This window comes from Andrena cerasifolii, chromosome 3, assembly GCF_050908995.1.
Source record: "Andrena cerasifolii isolate SP2316 chromosome 3, iyAndCera1_principal, whole genome shotgun sequence".
Lineage (NCBI taxonomy): Eukaryota > Metazoa > Arthropoda > Insecta > Hymenoptera > Andrenidae > Andrena > Andrena cerasifolii.
Window position 1 is genome coordinate 12,331,163 of NC_135120.1, and position 20,371 is coordinate 12,351,533.

General features: G+C 42.0%; 2 protein-coding genes across 3 annotated transcripts in view; both read right to left on the reverse strand.

Annotated features, from left to right (window-relative positions):
* Positions 1 to 15,923, reverse strand: part of LOC143367308 (uncharacterized) — a 39,129-nt gene extending 23,206 nt beyond the window's left edge. Inside the window, exon 1 of the mRNA XM_076808963.1 lies at positions 15,037 to 15,923. The gene's annotated coding sequence lies outside the window, so the exon portion shown is untranslated. The remainder of the gene's footprint in view (positions 1 to 15,036) is intronic.
* The window catches only part of Snf4agamma (SNF4/AMP-activated protein kinase gamma subunit), a 139,569-nt gene that overhangs the window by 70,668 nt on the left and 48,530 nt on the right, over positions 1 to 20,371 (reverse strand). For both annotated transcript variants that reach the window (XM_076808960.1, XM_076808959.1), the window contains one exon: positions 16,773 to 16,812. In XM_076808960.1, the coding sequence (XP_076665075.1) occupies positions 16,773 to 16,812 (40 nt within the window). The remainder of the gene's footprint in view (positions 1 to 16,772; positions 16,813 to 20,371) is intronic.

The window sequence follows — 20,371 nt, forward strand, 5'->3', positions numbered from 1 at the left end:
GGGAGATGAATACAAATTGTGATTAGTACTTTTGGGTAATGTTTACTAATCGCCTTCTCCTAGTTGCTATTTCATTAATTTTGGTTCAATTCTTCTTTCAGAGATCCACTCCGAAATTACAGGTTCTAGGAGACACAAGGAAACCGATGTATCTTTATTTCTAAGCCCAATACCAGGGCAAAATCAAAGACACTTTTTCTAAACCACTGTATAATCAACCTCGAGTGGCGCCATTTGTAAAACAGATATGTAGACAAAAAAAATATTTGTTTACTCTATGTGATAGTAATAACCACTGTGTAAAAGGAAAGGTCTGTGCTTGCTTTCATCTCCATGTAATTAATTCGCAAAAAATACTTGATTTTCGCCTTGTTGGGCCGAAAAGTAGGTAATTATTTGTGAATTTTTTGTACAAAAACAGCTCGACATATTAATTTGAGGTTTGGCAGGCTGTTTTATTGCCTCTTGAACTATTGTTCTGATTTTTTGTGTGACATTCGAAAAAAAAACATGGCGGATACAGAGAGAGCGTTGAAAAATATTGTCGGGTGGTCCTGGCGATGACGAAAAATACTGTAAGGGTTATTTGAAACACAAAAAGGAAAAGAGGTTCTCGATCTATATGAATGTGGCTATCCGTGGTAGTAGATGCATTAATAAAAATAAAAAAATGTTAAAATGGCAGCCTTTTGAAGAAGATGAAGCGCCCTGATTTGAGTCTGAAAAAGGTTTTGCCCCAAAATTGGGCAAACTTCTTTAAATAAAACAGAAACGGTAACAGATACGGCAATAAATCTACTATCACAATAGCCACATTCATATAGATTAACTAACTCTTTCCCTCTTTGTGTTTCAGATAACCCTTACAGTACCTACTTTCCGTCAACGCCAGGACCACCGGATTATTTTTCAACGCTCTCTCTGTATCTGACATCTTTTTTTTCACCGGCACAAAAAATTCAGAACAATAGCTCAAGATACAATAAAACAGCCTGCCAAACCTCAAATTAATTTGTCGCGCCGTTTTCGCAAAAAAAAAAAATTCACAAAGTATTACCTATTTTTCGGCCCAACAAGACGCAATCACCCCTTAATAACAACTGTGCTACAAAAATATCGTTCCACTTTCTGGAGAGTGCCCAAGAACTGTGCGCCCTTAGAACTCGAAACATTTCTACTGATTACACCTTGCAAATAAAAAAATTCTCTGATTCCCGGCTACGCTTTCTTCAAACTACATTTCATGCTAGAGCAATCTTAACCACTTAACAATTCATCCGAACAGCTGCAGGAGAGCTCGACAGAGCCCAGGAGCGAAAGTTCACGGCACCCACGCCATTTTCCAGGATTCGCGAGCAAACGAAATATCTCGCGGTCATCTGCCACCTTCCCGTTTGCTCGCTGGCTACCGTGACCTAGGTTCTATTCCGAGAGGCTCCCGACGAACGTGCTGAACGCGGCGAGTGTCACCATTCCGCTCCCGGAGCTCGTTCTCTCCTCTCGCCACTTCAAACCACGTTTATTAATGAAAACGCAGCCGAGCTAATCGCGTGAACGGGGAAGGACGGTGGCGCTAAGTATGCGCGCACGCACGTGCTGCTTTGCATGGACAAACAACAGTATTAACGCACGGATGATACTATTCGTGGACGGGAATTGTGTCCATGCGGCTTCATAATTGATGGAAGAGATGCGGCGAAATCGTAAACAAAGTAGAGACTAAGGACTGATGAACTGGAGCGTTTAAAGCGGCGGGCAGGGACCATTCTAATGGGTTTCAAAAACTAGCGCAAGGCGTCGGCGTGTTTTCACGCCGAGGGCTTTCCACGTGCTGGGCGGCTACGGTTAGACGATCATATATTGCGGGCAACATGGAAAGTATTGTTCAAGTGTCCCTGAGTGTTTGCTCGGGGCGAGTTCAGGGGGACATATTCGACAGTAGATTACTTGGAAACAGCTGGCCGACTTGAAAGGGACCTTCCGCCACGCAAAGTGCGTTTCCGCACTTTATTCGTCACATTTATGAGCGATGCAACGTTGAAGTAAAATAGGGGGAGAGGATGTCGAAAGTACAATAAGAAATTGCACGCTACTGATAGCCTTCCGTAATTGAATGCGAAAACAGGAATTCTAATTTTCCTCGCCGAGCAGTTAGAACCGACTAGTGACACTAAACTTGTGGTTTCGTGAGTATCCCCCTTTGCACGGCCCCCGAGTGTGCTTCAAGTGTCTGTGCTTCACCTGCTAAAAGCAGTTTTCAACTTTCTCTCGTACTCGATGAAAGGGAAAAATGACGAGACTGAAGGCACAGGGGAATGCCGACAGGTAGACGCAGCCTTTAAAGCGTTAGCTCGGGAACCCGGTAGGCGTTGTGTACAACGATTACGTAAAAGCTGCACCGAAGATCGGGGAAAGAAGCAGGAAAGTGACACCGGCCTTGTACAGGTTGATTCAACTTTACGCTCGCGTCCACTTGCTTCATATTGGATTATCGATCGCGTTTAGATGCGGCCGTTGGTTTGCTCCAGTGCTTCCATTTCGAGACACTGTTTCTACCCAGCACGATCCACCAACGTTAGAATTATGCGGAACCCCGAATTACTGCATCGCCATGTGGCGGTAGGTGCGTATGTAAATTCATCCGTTACTCATTTCGATAAATTATTAATATGTACGAGAGGGATCCTATGTTCCATTTAGCTTGAATTAATATTTATAGCCGCATACGTGTAGATAAATATACTCGGAATATTTTCACAAGGGACGTTCGTCCACTCGGAAATTCAAAAAATCTGAAACCTTGCAGAAATGAAGCTCAAATGGGGATAATAACGTAATTCTAATTTTGTTCTGCAATAAAACGGTCCTAAGGGCAAAAACGTCCCCTCGGAAAAATGATAAGGTTTCAGATCATCGCGAATATCTATGAAAGAGTAAAAGATATCAAAAAGAAGTTAAATTCAGAGCTCTAGGGTTTTTTATGTCCTATAAAGCGGCGATAAAGAATTTGCGAAAACATTCTTTTCTCCCAAATTTATCCTCACCAACATTTTTCCCGACAATTATTTATTCCCATATCTTAGGATATCGAAAGTCATAAAACTTTGAATTCAACTTTTTTCGAGATATTCTTTACGATTTATATGAAAACTCACAACTTCTTTGAGGGGGGTGTTTTCACCCTTAGGACCGTTTTATTGCCGAATAAAAAATAGTTACGTTGATCACTTGAGCTAGATTTCTGCAAAGTTTTAGATTCTTTCAAAATTCTCGAATTGCCGATCTTCCCCGTATAAGCGATTCCTAATAATGTCCCATCCCAGAATACTTAAACTGCTAAACGTAATTCACACCCCCTCTATATTACATAAATTACCATCCATATATTCTCACTTCGGATCCGCTTCAAATTCTCTGCAGGAGATATTACCTTTTCAACGAGATGAATTTTAACGAGATCAACACGCCTAGCCTTGGCCATTACGTAATTTCGCCTTCCTAGTTCATTACGAATCGTTTTTCCTGCTTCCACGCTGGCGGGCAGACTAAACGAACAAAAACACGACTGTTCCCTGGTGCAAACCGGTCTTTTCAAATGCATCGCTAGACGAGGGCATTCTGCTCGGGCGGGCGGGCGGGCGGGCGGCACAGAGACGAATTGTTTTGCGCTTGCATACGTGCACGTCTTCGTTTCGATTCAATACAGCGGTGGAATGGACGATTTGAAACGGAGCGTCGCAGCGGGCATGGAAATTACCTCGTTCCTTGCGCGCGACTTTGCCGCTGCAACGGCATAGGAATATAACAGAGGATAACGGCTGGACAATGCCAAGTGCCTTCCAATCAATTGGCAACTCTCGGCGTTCTTTTCTTTTACAAAAGCACCGAACGGCATGGGGAGCGCGATACCAGCGACGCGGGGCACAGATAATAATAATACGATGATTAAAAATTGACGAATTCGGACGACGGCTACGGAGCTTCGGTATACGCGCGCTCGAGAGATTCTGGCACTAGAGGATTCAGAACTCACGGACTGGATATAGGACAAGTTATACTTGATCGACCCCGACTAGGGACGGAGTGAAAAATCACTAACAGTGATTTATCACAGTGATCGCAGAATACTTTACTAATTCACTGTCGCGAATGAAGTTAAATCACGACTGTGATCGTGATTCTTTTAACTTGAGTGAATTGTTTACTGTCATCGTAATTCTTCATCTTGATTGAATTATTTTTTATAAAATACTTAAATATAGCTTGTGTCACAGTCAGAGCGTGCTAATTCAGAGAATATATACCTAGTATATACATTCATAAATAGTCAATGTGTGCACGCACTGATTTGATTGACTAAAGTATTCACATATACATTATACTTTTTAACTAAAGTGAAGAAAAATGAGTTAATTTATATAGATCAAGAACGATTACATTGGTTCAAAATATACAACTGAGATTCTGTAAGCACAGTGTGGACTTGAGAATGTTTCAAGAGAAATTAGAAATTGGGGTTACGTGGCGCGTGCAAAGAGCAGTTTTGCTTTCCAGCAATCAGATCACGAAAATCGTGAATCACTGTTCTGCCTGCACCAATCAGAAGCGATCGCGTTAAAGTTCGATTATTCTCGAAAATACTATGAAAATCGTTCTTTCAACGGTGCAGTTCGTTAGTTTAGATGTAGAAGAGATTTGCCCATCCATTAATTTCGTATGCCCACCCTTCAGAATCGAATTATTAATGAAGAACTTTTAGCCCCGGTCTCCCCTACTTCTTTTAATTAGATCAATCATTTGTTAAAAAACAATATTTTACAGTTCACGAGTTATAACAGAAAATCGGAAAATAACCGGATTTTCAGGGGTCAATTCTACCCCCTTAGAGTGAATTTGGGCAGCAAACAAAAATAGCGTTGTAATCAGGGGGGAAATCCCTACATATTTACGAAGTTTCAGAATTTTTTGAATTTCCGAGTTGGGGATGTTCCCTTGCGAGTTATTCTAGCAGCCCCTCGATCTACGAGATATAATTTTAAAATATAATTCCTTATAATAGAATCTTGGAATTTCGTTCTCGCTGTCGTTCAGAATTTGAACTTCCCTTTGACCGCTACTGTAGTTAAACAGTGGCAATATGCGTACTGAGTGTATGCAGAATTTGAGCCAAATCAGCGACCCGAGCCTCGCGCACCCTGCTTGGAAACCAATAGCCCAGAGATTCTGGAGCGACACGATATCGAAGTATACCGAGCTCCGGCGACCTGGAATTGGAAGCCTGGAAATTGCGGGGTATGATACTGGCCGCGTTAAGGTCGCGGTGACAACGGCATTGGCGAATAAAGCACTTGGAGGAATAACGAGAAGCTGCTTTCGGGAAGAAAGAGAAAGTGAGAAAGTTCGAGGGGAAGGAATAGAAGCGTGCAAGAAAAGAGCGGGTGGATATTGTCACCGAATGAAAGTTTACAGGTCGTTGATGCTGAAGCACGTAACCGGGTCCCCGGTGTTACGCCACACCCCTGACATGCACTTTAATACGCAAGACAGCGGCACGAGACCACTGGGGGGAGAGGAAATCGACTAAAACGATAAACGTGTCCGTCCGTGGGCGTCGAGGCTCCGAAGTCTTCTTTTCGAAGACGCGACGCAGCCCTCGGTGCGTGATACAGAGTAATGACCTATCTTCGTATCTAAAGCACGCGCATGTAAATACTGATAAACTGGGGCATCGCCTATCTGTGCGCCCTGCGTAAAATCAGGGCGATTTAAAGCGTGGTTCGGACGGCACGTAAGCGTCAAATGTAACAAGAGAGTGTTACGGAGATTCCTGTAACTCCAACCGCGGTTGCTTGATTGTACCGTGGACAGGTTTTATCAGAGTATAGTTGAAAATAATGCGATTCTCTATCTAGGGGATGAGATCGATACAAGGAGTTATGGAAATACGGTATTTTTGGCGCATTAGTTTAGCTGGTATACCTGGAATATTTATTCAAACACCGATTACCCTATTTTCATTGTCCATATATTAACCTTGGAACCGTTACATTCTCATTTGCAGGTCCTACTTGGAGGGAAAAAGAGCAGCGATGAAAATACATTTGCATTTACATCTGTGATTTAATTAATCTTTAGTTTTGTTTAATTATAATTTAATATCGATACTATTGATGATATATTATTAAGCATTTAGTAATGGTATTGTAACAGTAATGTTATTTTGATTGTAATAATATTAGTATTACTATTATAATAGGTGATATACAGTAGCGGACAAAAAAGTTACCACTTTTTCGAACCGCCCAACTTCTATTACTTTTCAATATCAACTCAAAACTGCAGTATGTGTCTAATATACATATACTGAAAGAGAATTAAAAGCTGTATAAAACCCAGTTAAAGTTGAATTTATTTAACTAACAAACAAAAACCCTACGTAACATTAAACAAGACAATACACTTTAAGCCAACAAAAAGTTACCACTTTTGAACATTAATAAGAAAAATCTAATATTTTGTGGGGGCACCTTTTGCTTTTAGGACATACTAAAAAGTTACTAAGCGTGGTAACTTCTTTGTCGACCCTAAAAATGTGTCACCCCGTTCAATGTCATATAACACTTTTGTTTGTCAATTAAATAAATCCACCTTTAACTGGGTTTTATGCAGCTTAAAATTTGCCATCAGAATATGCATATTAAACATACCACAGTTTCAAATATATGCTAAAATATAACAAAAATAGAACAAATCGAAAAAGTGGTAACTTTTTTGTCCACTAGTGTAAGTATAATAATATAAGTATTACTATTATAATAAAATTAGTATTACTATTATAATAATATTAGATAATATTACTATTATAATAATATTAGATACTATTACTATTATAAGAATACAAAGTGATGTACAAGAAGATAGCAGTGTGCAAAGTGCTGGTTTCCGAAACCCAGAAATGCGCAGTTTTTAAATGAAATCCTAAATTTTTAAACCCCCTCATGTGCCACTCCGCCCTGTCCCTGGACGGCACTGAGCTTTGAAAGAAAAGCTACTGTACCTTTCCATGCACCAACGAAGCACAGGGCGCGGATTACTCGCGAAGATATGCACCGAGGAGTGCAGTATCGACTGTGTCGCACTAAACTGCAGTGGCGACGCGGTGGCCAGCGAGCAGCCGAACCCCGGGGGGAGGACTTTTTCGTTCACCATTTTGGAAACCCGACACGCTAATACCGTCCTCCTCCAAAGGTATTACGTCGCGAAGACCTTGAGCAGTGGATTAAAGAGCACAGGTGCGATCCCTCTTAACAAATTGTAATTCAATTTAAGGAAACAGCGCCGCCCCAGGCAAACGTATGCGCGCATTTGCTCAAAACTCCCGTGGATCCACGAAAGTGGATAAATGTCTAATAAGATTTCGTCAGCCCTCCATTGTCCGTCGGACAATAATACTCGCGTATTTTCTCCTTCGTGCAACAAAACACGACTCCTTTGAAGTCCATCTCTCATCGATCTGCGCTCCTCGCGGGGTTAATTGATCTCCAGTGAACTCGAGAATGAGGATACAGTTTACAGAACAAGGAAACGCCACGGAACCGCATGCGAAGTTAGTTTGTCGACCAGCATGTATTCATTCTTTTTTTTTCTAGCAGTTGAACTTTGCTTATCGCCTGATTAGTGCATTCGACGGAGAGCCGAGTCGTAAATAGGATGCCAGGTAAACATGAGAACGGCAGTTCCGTCTATGGCCAGTGCTAAATCAAAGGTTAAGGCTGAATCGCATTATGGAAGCATCGGCACGCATCTGCATCCCGGCCGTCACGTTTTGCCGATGCAACGTGATCTGCGGTCAGAAACGTTTGTTTACGGTCGCCACTTTATAAACGGGGAACGATGCGAAAAACAACGACCGGGTGGCTATTAAAAGGAACAAAGAAACGATGAAACGAACGACGTGTAAAACGCACAGAGCAATTTCATTGCACGGGCGGCGGGTACACTACCGACCAAAAGCATTTCGCCGCTTGTTATAGATACGATAGGGCTGCTCGAGCACTCGAATATTCGAGTAGCTTGAAATTTGGACCGAGCCGAGACTCGGTTTACGAGCGCCGAGCCGAGTACTCGAAGAGAGCGAGCGGCTCGAAGAGAACCGAGCAGTCCGAGCGAGTATGTCAAGTAGTTTGAAGCTTGAATGTTTCAAATATTTTAGAATACATATGTTTATCTACTGGATAATGGTTCGTAATAATGTGAGTAATTAAAATGTAAACTGCAAATGAAAATATTCTCTAACTATTGACAATAATTTTTCGCGTATGTATGATTTAATAATATTTCTTAAGAAATATATGGTTCATGGTTACCCAGTAGAGAAACATTCAAACTTCAAACTGTTCGACATACCCGGAATGCTCGATTCTCTTCGAACCGCTCGAAAAAAATCGAGTCATCGGTTTTCTTCGAGCTTACTCGGTTTTTTCGAGCCGCTCGCTTTTTTCGAGTACTCGGCTCGATCCGGTACTTCGAGCCGAGTCAGACTCGGCTCGCTTTTTCCGAATACTCAAACAACTCTGATATACGATTGATAGCAGTGCCTAAAAGTACGTTCACGCATATTAGTTCCGCCAGTGGCAATGGTCCATTCCAAAACAGGGAAATATATTTCTTTACCGCTCAACCGCCACGAAACCGACTTAAGGACGCGCGCAGCAGTCAAAGGGCTAATAAACACACGTACAGTTAATTTCCTAAGATCACAATGTTTCTGGCGCTTTCTAAAACACCCCGCAGAAGCGATCGAATGCTTTTGAGTGGCAGTGTATAAACAAGGGCCCCGAGCGCTTTCGCCGCCTCCCGAAACGCGTTTCCGGTTTCAACCGTCGATACGATCGACATGTGGATCTCAAACCGGTTCCCCAAGGACGATGACGACCCCGCTTGCCATCGGAGCCCGCGCACTTCTAGCGCCCACCATGGCAAGGTGTTCCTGCGCTTGAAAAATACAGTGGCCTACATCTACGAGCGCGTAAACCCCGCTTCGCAAATAATCGAAAGTAACGGCTGATGCTCGCTGCCCAATGCACACCTATTTTCATTAGAAAGTCCACGGTACGAATTAGATGCCGGCGGATCGCACGTGATGCTTCGTGCGAGTTCAATGGCGGATTTATATTCGGTAACGGGAGGTTGGTAACATTTGCTTGTACAATTTCAATAAACGTAAAATACATGCCGGAACAGAACTTACTTTGCCTATTCTGCATTCTACTTTTTCACGCTCACCGTGCGGAGGAAATTTACGATTGGCGATTTACATTCTCGTAAAGGCTGATTATATGTGCACCTTTCGCGATTTAATGGGGTTTGGTTCGTTTAATGTAGAATTTCGTTTTTTTTATCGCTATCGTGGAATGACTGTATAGATGGTTGCGAGACATGGCCTAAGTGACATGATTTTTAATTAGCTTTAGATTTGAAGGGGATATGCCTGTTAGCCATCGCGTGGAAAGTGGTAATAATGCTTATAATGTTGTTTTTATGAATGTCGTTAATATATTACATAAAGCTGTAACGAATAAACTGTATGAACACTCGTCGCACGAATCAACGTAATTTATAACTTCACTGTCATTGCGTGGCAATGTTGAACACCGAGACTGTAAATAGAGAATTTGTAGATCGAAACTGGAACAGCAGTTATAATTGTTTGAAGGACTGGGACGAAGATTCGAAGCACTCTGGTTTATTTCAAGCCCCAATGAAATTAAATCGACAATCGTTTCATTAATAAGAAAACGGTTATTGCGTTTTCGAATTCAAGCTCCTCCCTGCGAACCTTGACGCGTCTAATGCCTTAATGCTTTCAGCCTTGCGCAAAGGCAGATGGTACTAGACTCCTTCTTCAAGGAAACAAACTAAATGGCCTAAAAGTTTCAGTCAAATGGAAATCGAAACTATCGAGTAGGTACATGTTTCTCAATTAATAAAAAACCATACGTTTCACTAGTTTTTATATCAGATCCTAGAAATGTTCCTGTAGATACTGATACACTTTAACTTTCACCAGAATATAATATTTCGTTCGAAAATTTAGGCATAGGTTGTCTAGATAGTAAATCGTGGGACAATCAGCTATGAGATGATTCCTCGTAAAAGAACGGTTTATTTTGTTTACACTTCAGCTTTGTATATTACCTTAGTTCAATAACGACATATGTACTATTATTTTCTACTTGAATTTCTACGACGAATCGCCTCTTAGCTCGTCACACCACGGTTTATTGGACACACTGTATTGCCACAAAAGCTGCGATTATTTATATTCGAAGGAAATGGAGATTTCTGAGTTGAAAAATCGACGATGATCAACAGATACGGGGTCATTCTCCCCTAGGAAAATATCCGACCGCGAATTGCGAAAGCAACGACTGAATTCATTGGTCGTCGAATGCACAACCCACCCACCATATTCATTGGATTCATCAGCCACGGATTGCAATTTAGTTAAACGCTTCGATCGTGCCTGGAGTGAGAAAATCTTCCGCGATGTAGCTGACGCGCATGTTTCATCGACTCTGGAAAAAAAACGTCGGCGAAAATAGAAACCAACGGTATTTACGTCGATAAAAAGACCTTTATTTTGAACGTAGTTCCGTTTACCCAAAGCGGAGATACAAAATCGGGAACTCATTCAGAGACACTGATAAATGAGTAATCATTATCGCGTCTCTGTTTACGTTTATCGTTCAAGCTTGCTTACTCGCGCAATAGGCTATCGTTGTTAACGAACTCAATTACTCAGCCCAATCAGACGGAAAAAATAAAACGAAGCAACGATTATACGTAGACTCGCAATTAAGTATTTCTCGATCCGTTTCGTCTGCGAGCCTTCGCTCGTAATGCTGTTATGACGGGGTGTGACATCGTGTCACAGTTTTCACATGTCATTCTACAATTCACTGCAATTTCATAGAATTCACACTGGTCTGGAAATTCAAAGTGACGATTGGTCCATTGTTTGTAGCGTTCGACAGTTATTTTTCCACGGACTGAGTGAAACACGTTACGATAAGAAAAATCAATTTCCAATACACAATTTTGAATCCTCAGATTTCGAATTCCCAGATTCCTAAATTTTTAATTCTCAAATTTCAATTTTCGAAACCTCGATTTTCAATTCTCAGATTTCAAATTCCCAAATTTCGAATTTGCAATTCCTAAATTTCGATTCCCCGATTTTCCATTTTCAGATTTAAAAATTCCAAATTCCTCAATTTCGAATTGCCGATTTTCAATTCTCAAATTTCAAATTCCCAAATACCTAAATTTCGAATTCTCAAATTCCTAAATTGCGAATTCTCGATTTTCAATTCTCAGATTTCAAATTCCAAAATTTCGAACTGGCATTTCTCAGATTTCAAATTTGCAAAATTCCTAAATTTCGAATTCTCGAATTTCGATTCTCAGATTTCAAATTCCAAAATTTCGAATTCTCGATTTTCAATTCTCAGATTTCAAATTCCAAAATTTCAAATTCTCGATTTTCAATTCTCAGATTTCAAATTCCCAAATTTAGAATTTGCAATTCCCAGATTTCGAATTTGCAATTCTCAGATTTCAAATTCCCAACTTCCTAAATTTCAAATTTCCCTCCATTTATTTAACAGATCTCTACCAACACACCTGCGTGGAGTCACTCGTGAAAGCCGTGAGGACTAAATACATATTTTCCACCCTGCACGAGTGAATCAGTTTCTTGCCAGCTACGCCACAGTGCAACGGGAATAAAGGTCTAGGCAGACTGATCAGTTCCCGTTCCGGCGTGCCACTGGTATATGTATAAGTATAAGAGGGGCGTGGAGGATCTCTTCTTCTTACCGCTGGCACGCTGACAAGGAACTGATCGGTGTGTCCAGACCTTAATGGTGTCGTGAAGGGGTATACTGGAAATCCGTGGGAAAAGGGTCCTGTTTAGAAGGGGACGCAGCGTGACCTTGTCCTATCCTTGAAGCACTACCATCGACATCGAGATCCGAACAGTTGGCATAATGGAGGAATGCAACTCCCATTGGCTGGTGCCTACTACATTTGCACAATGCTCACTCACGGACAGACTACTGTCACCGTTCCCCTACCGATTGCGAGTGTATCTAGAAACGGTGGTTCTGTGTGAGTATCCCTTCCCTAACCAGGTCTCGAGTCAAAAGTACCAGCTACTACAGCTCACCAACGGTACATTTGCATCTGTAGTTCAAGGCCACTGTTCAAACGAACAGATGCATAGCACTCGCATGCACCCGAATGCACTTGTACGCCCCCTGAGACTCGTTACTCCCTTAGTTCAACTACTCCCTTTTCTCTGATTAGTAAGAAGCGTGATACAGACGAAGAAGATTCAATTCAAATAGTTAGATTGCTTCCTTGGATTCAGACATTGAAATTTAATCAGGAGTCTGTTGTTCAGTACACGTTTAGTAATTTGAAAATTTTAGGGAAGCTTCTATTATGGAGATATTGGAAGTGAATAACAGCATGTATGTTTGAGAATTTATTGTCATCAGATGCATTAACTATTTGAAGAATTCCTTCTATATTCTAACTATTAAAAACTGTAATCCACTACTAGGCACGTGCAACAATTATCCATTAAATATTCCCACCACTGTTATGAGAATATGTGGTCTGAGCGACGATCCCAATTAATTGAGCGTTGATGCTCTGCCAATTCTAAAATTCTCACTATATTATTAATACCCCGGATATAATCCAACCCGATTATATGATTTATTACTGATATTGCAAGAGCATGTGTGTTTTCATCCCCACAAAGTACCTGCGCAGTGCTAGGTACTTTATTCGGTACAACAAAATTCCCAAACTACGCTTAGCAAACTTTGAATAAAATGTACCTACTACATATTTCATTCAGTTACATAGTACAATATATTCGTACGTACAGTTTAATGCAATCACACGAACCTACGTGTCACAATTAATCCTTTGAGTACGAAAATTGAAACGCATGGCGTACCTACATCGTGTGCGGGAATCCTCCCGTCGCAATTGCTCGCAGTACTCACAGAACGCCGTCAGGCGTTGCCAGCACAGGCTACATACACCGACTGAACGCACACATGTGTCCAACGTGCTCAAAGGGTTAACCGCACCCACATCTACCACGGGAACGTGAAAACACGTCCTACGCAGAAATATGTCTGAATAAAGAAGAAGACGAAGGAAGAGGAATAAGCTAAGAAAAATATAAGTGGTTGCACCCAACTACATAATGATTACGCATACAGAGTTTGCTGAATCTATTACGGAAAGAGAACGTGGTTAAAAACCAACTTCAACCAGGTCAGTAATCTAGCTCTCTAAAAATGTTTAACGTGCACGTTTTAACCGTTGAATTTAAATTGTTATGTTAATAGAAAATGCAACGACATTGCCATTAACTTATCGCTGCCTAATAATTTTACACGTTTCGTTTAGTAGTTATAAGTTGCTTTTCCGCTGCAGGGTAGAAACCCTATCAGCTTTAATGCAGTGTTCGATACGTTTAGAGGGCGAATTACGCTCATCAAGGTATTCAGTATAGTTAACCGAGTGCTCAGAAAAAAAAACGAGCTGCACTAAGCTTGCTTCAATTGTTCGAGTACTTCTCTATTTTCGAGCTAACTTCGAGCAATAGTCGAATAATTGAGTGCTTGCCGTGACTCGGCGAAACAAAATGAAAGAAATTTCGAATATCTAATCAGCTCAAATAGTGTTTTCTAAGTAAAGACAAAATGAACTACACACACCAGTAGAGAGTTAAAGACCTTAAGTGATCTTGAAGACTCGACAAACATAACCTCCAAGTAACCACATTTAATGCATCAGCTAGCCCTTTGTGTGTGCGGGCGCACGTATACGCTTGTTCACTGTGCGCGAGAAACGCTTATAGGTGTTCAGCGACTGTGGTTCGGATATACGACTATTAGGAATTCCGCACGAGATGTGTGTAAGCTGAGCATTTAAATCGTCATTCTCTTCCATTTTTTTTATTTGGAATATTATAACCTAAATATAATTTTAAATAGAAAATGTGAATTCAGGAAATTAAACTAAATGTAATTGAGCAGTAAATACCCAATGTGCAACAAGAATTATTAAGTCGACTTTAAAATTCGATGTTAAAGGGATATCGCTTATTTCGAATAAATATAATACAGATGAACGTTTTACATCATCAGACTCAAATCCGTGAGCTGAAAAAGAGACAAGGTCCTCGGACCACCAGTCCGCCTCTTTATTTCGCTCCTAATTTATTCTCGTATGGTCACACACGTGCGGAATGACTAAACGGAAAATGGACGAAAAAGAAATGCAGTATCCAGAGTATGAGGCGTTAGTGCACCGATACACGCTCATATGGTTACACCATTCGCCGAGAATTCCGAGGCATAACCATGATGACTCAATTCCCATCTGCATCGCCACGAAAAGAAAGAAACAAGCGAGACAGTGCCTCGTGACCAACTTTCGAATACCAACAGAATAATTGCTAACATTCTTCGCCCCGCAAAAGAAACCGACGACTAAAATGTACACAACGCACAGGCGTAGAAACGAGATAAATTTGAATCCAAAATACCTTCGAAATTCGAACAAATGTAATTGAACGAGAGTTGTATATCAACACTAACTACGCCGTACCCCGCGAATCCACGAAAATCTCCGCGAAGCGGGTCAATTCGTACATGCTAATTAAATCCCTACATCGCCGACAACGCGAATCTATACCAATGTTTGGCACAAGACCTGCCGCGAGATAAACACGGCAACATCGAAAAACGGGACGCGACATGTTCGATCCCGGCCTTAATTCTACGCGGACTTTAAACCCCACACGATAATGTACAGATTAGCGCGCGGTGCAGCAGTAAGACGTTTCGAACCTACCAGGTAGAGTTAGGCAGCTTCGTCGCAACGGCCACGACTCTCGACGGGCGAGTTTCTCGTAAACCGAGAAAGTGGGGAAATGATACTCACGTGTGCCAACTGCCGCAGGGGAGATATCGTTCGCAAGGCGGCCTGTTTCCCTCTTCTTCGCACTATCCAGCTCTCCCGAGCACACGCGTCATGATTCACACACGTTAATTTCGTTGTCAACGTTTCTCCCGACGCGCCCAACGCATGGCCAGTTAATATCGATGCAGGAGAGGCCCCGCGTAGCAATGTCTGCTCCGCGCAATAAAGACGGCCGTTAACACTCGCGCGATTTCAGTATATTACGTCCGCGGGTCGACGCCAAGATCCGCAGCGTTCAAACGCTCGCCGATGGACGTCCGCGGGCAGTCACAGGGGCACTGATTGATGGCACCATCGACGGGCTCCGTGGCCAGCGCGAAGCGGACTGATGACTGATTACTGTCGACTAAAGTCGCATCGACGGCGGGCAAAAACTACCGGCGTTCGTGTCGCGAGCGAAGCGGCAACGGCTCCCGTGTAGACCTGCGGCAGGACACCGCTGTACGCGCAGCAATGTTTACATTCACGGTCACGGGTCGCGTCGTTACTGACACGCTCACGACGGGACGCGTTTGAAAAGCCATTCGACTGTTCGACACGTTGATATTGGAGCTGCGCGGGCAAGTAGACCAAACTGTAAGGATCCGCGTTACTTTCAGGCCTCCTCCAGAGGTCTCCTCTTGGCGCTACGTTACGTTCCGCACGTACGACTTTTTCGTAACGATTGACTAGCGCGACATGCTCTTGAGCGCCCGGCTGGATGCAGCGCGGAAGGGTTCGACGGGTATGGGTAACTGGAACGAGAGAAGGGAAGGGCCGCGACGGGGACACGATGACTCAAAGAATCACGGGCGCGAGGGTGTTAGGCGAATACACGCGAGCACCTCGAAGCACGTGCCACTGTACGCGTTGCGGTACGAAAACGTTCTGAGGCGCAGGTCCCAGCGGCATCGGGGCACGTACGTGCTTCAGAATCTGCCCGCCATATTTGCTGCGACCCGAACGTCGACATCTGCCGGCGGAACCGCGCAATTCTTATCAACCGTTCCAACTGCAGGGTAAGAGGGTACTCTCTGGTATCGAGTAAACGCGGATTTAACACGCTCGTGATTTGCTAGAAATGCAAATTTTCGACGAGAAGTTTGTTTTCAAGGAAACTCCCGGCAGCAGAATTTCTGCTCTGAATAGGAAGAACGAAAGTGGGAAAATGTTAGGTGCGGTCAGAAGAGATTCAACGAACTGTATCAAGGTTAAAAAAAAAAACGTTGCGCGCCTGGAATGGATAATATTTGATACGCGCGGAATAATAATCCAGTGTTTTGAACCACGGGCAAGGTATGTATAGGCTACGCGTATACGTTACCTAAATATTAAATAACGATAGAAAGTGCTTATGCAATATCGTTGGATATTCAAGCTGCAACTGTATTAATCAGATCTTCCTGAGCTTTAAAATGAGTTAAACACTGGGCGTAATTAAAGGCTTCATTAACGAAGTTAGATAAGTGGCCGCGAAGATAAGCACGCAGCTTTTCGTTTAATTCATTGATTATAGTTTATACCGTAACGGTCGGGAGAGAAGCACCGCTGAAGCGGGTACCAAGTTATTTTTCAGATGCTATCAAGCCGAGTAACATTTCTCGGCTATCTCCAGGCATATTCTCCATCTTTATTGCTTCCATGTTTATGAAGACGGGGAATAATCAGACACTCGATTCGGAGTCTAGTGGAAAATCATATCTACGGATGTTACTCACCCTGTGCTGCTATTTGCGCCTGATGCTGGGCCGCGGTTCTCTGTAACAGACAAGCGTCGTACATTAACGTACAATTTCGGAGCCATCGGGAATGATGATACTAAAAAAAAAAAAAAAAAACACGCTTGTTGTGCTCTGCGTGATAAAGAGTAAGGAGCACGTTTATCGAGTGTTCATTGCCGAGGTGTTATCACGAAAAAAGAATGTATATGGTAAACAATTTTTTAAATGTTAAATTAAGTGATAGGATAAAAAAGTTCAAGTACATTTTGGATAATCAAGCGTATGCCCGATGCCTCGAGGCTCTTCGAGTCTAAGGAACGGCTCCTGGGTTTGGCGCCGAAGTAATCATCCTTCTTCCCACCCTTTATCCATCGAAAGTACGAGGACATATTGCACTTTTCACAGATAATACCCTATCACAATATTATCAATCACATAACTTCGTTGCACGGTGGTATAAAACTTTTCGCTGCACTGCTGGGTATTATTCGAGGCATTCGACCTTAGTCTACAATAATGTTATTCCAAAACCAGTGGAGGGGATACTGTTTCTTGCTGTTACAGATTAATTGCATACATTTTATAAACCACTAAATACGCACCGAGTGACGACGATGAGTAATTAATTTCACGCTGAAAGCTGCGCTGGTGTTTTTACATAGGAAAGCGAGAGTGAAACGAAATGGCGTACACGTGGATCGGTGTGGCGATAGCGTAAGAATATTTCAATGCTCTTTAATTCTGACTAGCAGAATCAGGTGTCATTCAAGAACGTTCTTGCAAACTTTAAGAAGACACTGCACCTCCGCGGTGCCTCGAGGAACACTGTATACTTAAAGCGATAACAACCGCGCACTAAGAACTCTATACCCTCTCAATTGCGCTTCAACCTGCTTGCTAAAGTAGTTTTTCATAACTTTCAGTGGTCGCTTCGCGAAAACACTAACGACATCGCAAGCGTGCGAATCACGTTACCGCGTTACGCTCGCGGGAGTAATATTTTAATTTTAATATATCCATTCTAACGGCCCCTTCTAATTATATACTTTATCACCGGGCTGACATAATACGATAAAAACGCACCAAGGAAATATCAGGTCGCGAAGGTGAAACCGTCACGAAAGATAAATAAACAATCGAACATTACGTTTTCTGGCCCCATATGCAACAGATGCTAAACGCAGACACTGTTACGTCACCGAATTCCTCGTTATAACATCATTATTACCCGTGGCTCAATTTATCATCGCATAAACTAATCGATTGAATTCTTTTAATCCGTTTCAACTTCTACGAACTAAATTTTCGGAGCACTGACAGGCATTCGAAGATTGTATATACACAAATTAACAGGCACAGAGTAATTCCGTTTGCGTAAACACTTTGCCGCGAAGTAAAATAATTGAACTAAACTAGGAACTCTTGTAAATTAGCGTCGGGTATATAAAACACAGATAATACGACGTTTCCTGTCAGAGGCTTTTCGGTGGTTAAATAAATTCGAGTGCGAACTAATATGCAGAGGGGGATGGATTTATTTATCGACAGTGACGTCGCAGACTGCCCACCGTTAACTCTCCTCGTGTATTCCCAGATTGCGTAAGAATAATTCCTATTCGGGCAAAGTGACCTATCCAAGCCGCTGATAATTTATTACTTATACTGATTTTCATTTTGCATACAGCCGACGTGCACGGCATTACACAGCGTCTATTCCGAGCTCTTGACAAAAACAGCCCGTATGAACATATTTTACAATGCTAATACAGCGGCAGCACTGCGGCGTGACGTCGCGGGCACAATATTAAATAGTAACTGATAATGAGGACAGATAAACGCACTATCCGCGCCAGGTCTTCGGGTCCTGAATAAATGGGATACAGAACATAAAAGAAGTACGCTCGCGCCGCTAACTCCGTTTAAAGTACCTCTTCTCCTGTTTCTAATCAATTCTCAGAAATTAAGTAGGGCAAGGCGGGGTAATTTCGGCCACTTTTATTTCTTAAAGCGAAAAACGCGTCACTTGACTCTGTGAATGATACTGCCACTTGTTAATGATGCGGCTAGCTAATATTCACCGTTTCCATGACTAAAGCAGTCTTTTGTTGTAAACAAATCCGCGAGGGTTTGTTTCGCAACGCAACCTTATAATAGTGGTCCATCTTTAAGCAAGGCAAACTAGTAGTTGGAATAGATGTAAATTATTAATATTAATTTCTTTAAATAGAGAAATGTTTCTACTTTCAAACACACATTTGGATTTTTGGTAATATGTATCAGTGACGTCTTATCGTTTTCGGGGGCCTTGAGGTGAACTCCGTATGGGGCCCCCTAAATTATTCTGAATTAAACAAAATCAGAAATACCGCGCTAACACGCCAAGTGAATCAGTATTGGAACAATTAAATAAATAAGATTAAACGTGGGGTGCATTCCGCGAGAAAAGGGCCCCATTTCAAAATCTAAATTTTGGTGTACCTATTCGTTATTTTCTATCCGCCGTTTCCAATTCTTTCCTAGCTTTTACAACCCTTATTTTTGTAATTTTCCAATTTTCTGGTGCTCCCTGAGCTCCGGGACCCTGAGGGGGCAGCCTCTATGTTAAGACGACACTGATATGTATATTCAATTCAGTGTATTACTTCGTTTATCTGAATATGTGTCAGGTAGAATTGAGTCAGGAGTATTTCTGAACACACTTCCACATGAAAAAAACACAAAAGGGAGGTAAAAGGAAACTGCGCAAGGAAAAACTAAATATTGAATCAAGCATATGGTCCATGGGCAAATGATGAATGCCCAGAATGGAATACCGCTGAAGCATACATTTCTGATTCGTGTAGTAATTAATTTTAAAACAAAAAATAATATTTTTTTTTATTAATTTAACAGTTTCCTCATTTCTTTTATAAAGAAAAATCATAGCCAGACAAAATAATTCCAGTTAAACGGCCATTTTTGTGTTATTGCTTCCAATTTTGTTACACCGTAAATGTATGCTTTCTGGGCCATACTAATACAAACTAGACGCTTCAAACTATCAATTAATATAAAGAAAAAACTAACAAATGCGTAATTTGCTAAAATTTTATAGCATTTCTTGCATATGTAGCCAAAATCACCCCGCCTGCCCTTACACAGCACTAGACACTAGGATGAAATCAAGCACCTTATATTAAAAATTCTGTAATTTATGTTCTCTAGGGATCCTTCTAAAAAGAATTCCTCGCGCGACGGAATAAAATCGTAACGTGGAAATACGGTAAAATCGTCGATCGACGATTGCATATTTCAATCCCATCCAGACGACCTTTCCATCTCATTCGAGTGGAACAATGCTCGTGATTTACACGCGTCGTCGCCTCCGTAAAACGGCCGGCGGGTGGAAAAAAAAAAGGAAAGCATGACATAGTTTGCTTAAAGACAGCGGATCTAGGTCGTCGAATGGAGGAGCTGCAAAAATGCCTAGAAACAATAGACGGAATTGAATTTAGACGTGGCCTGCGAAAGGTTAAACGGGCCGGAGGATGTTATGCACAATGAATATTTCTGCGCGCTTGCCTATTCCGAGGTGTAATAAACAGTTCGTAGCGGGT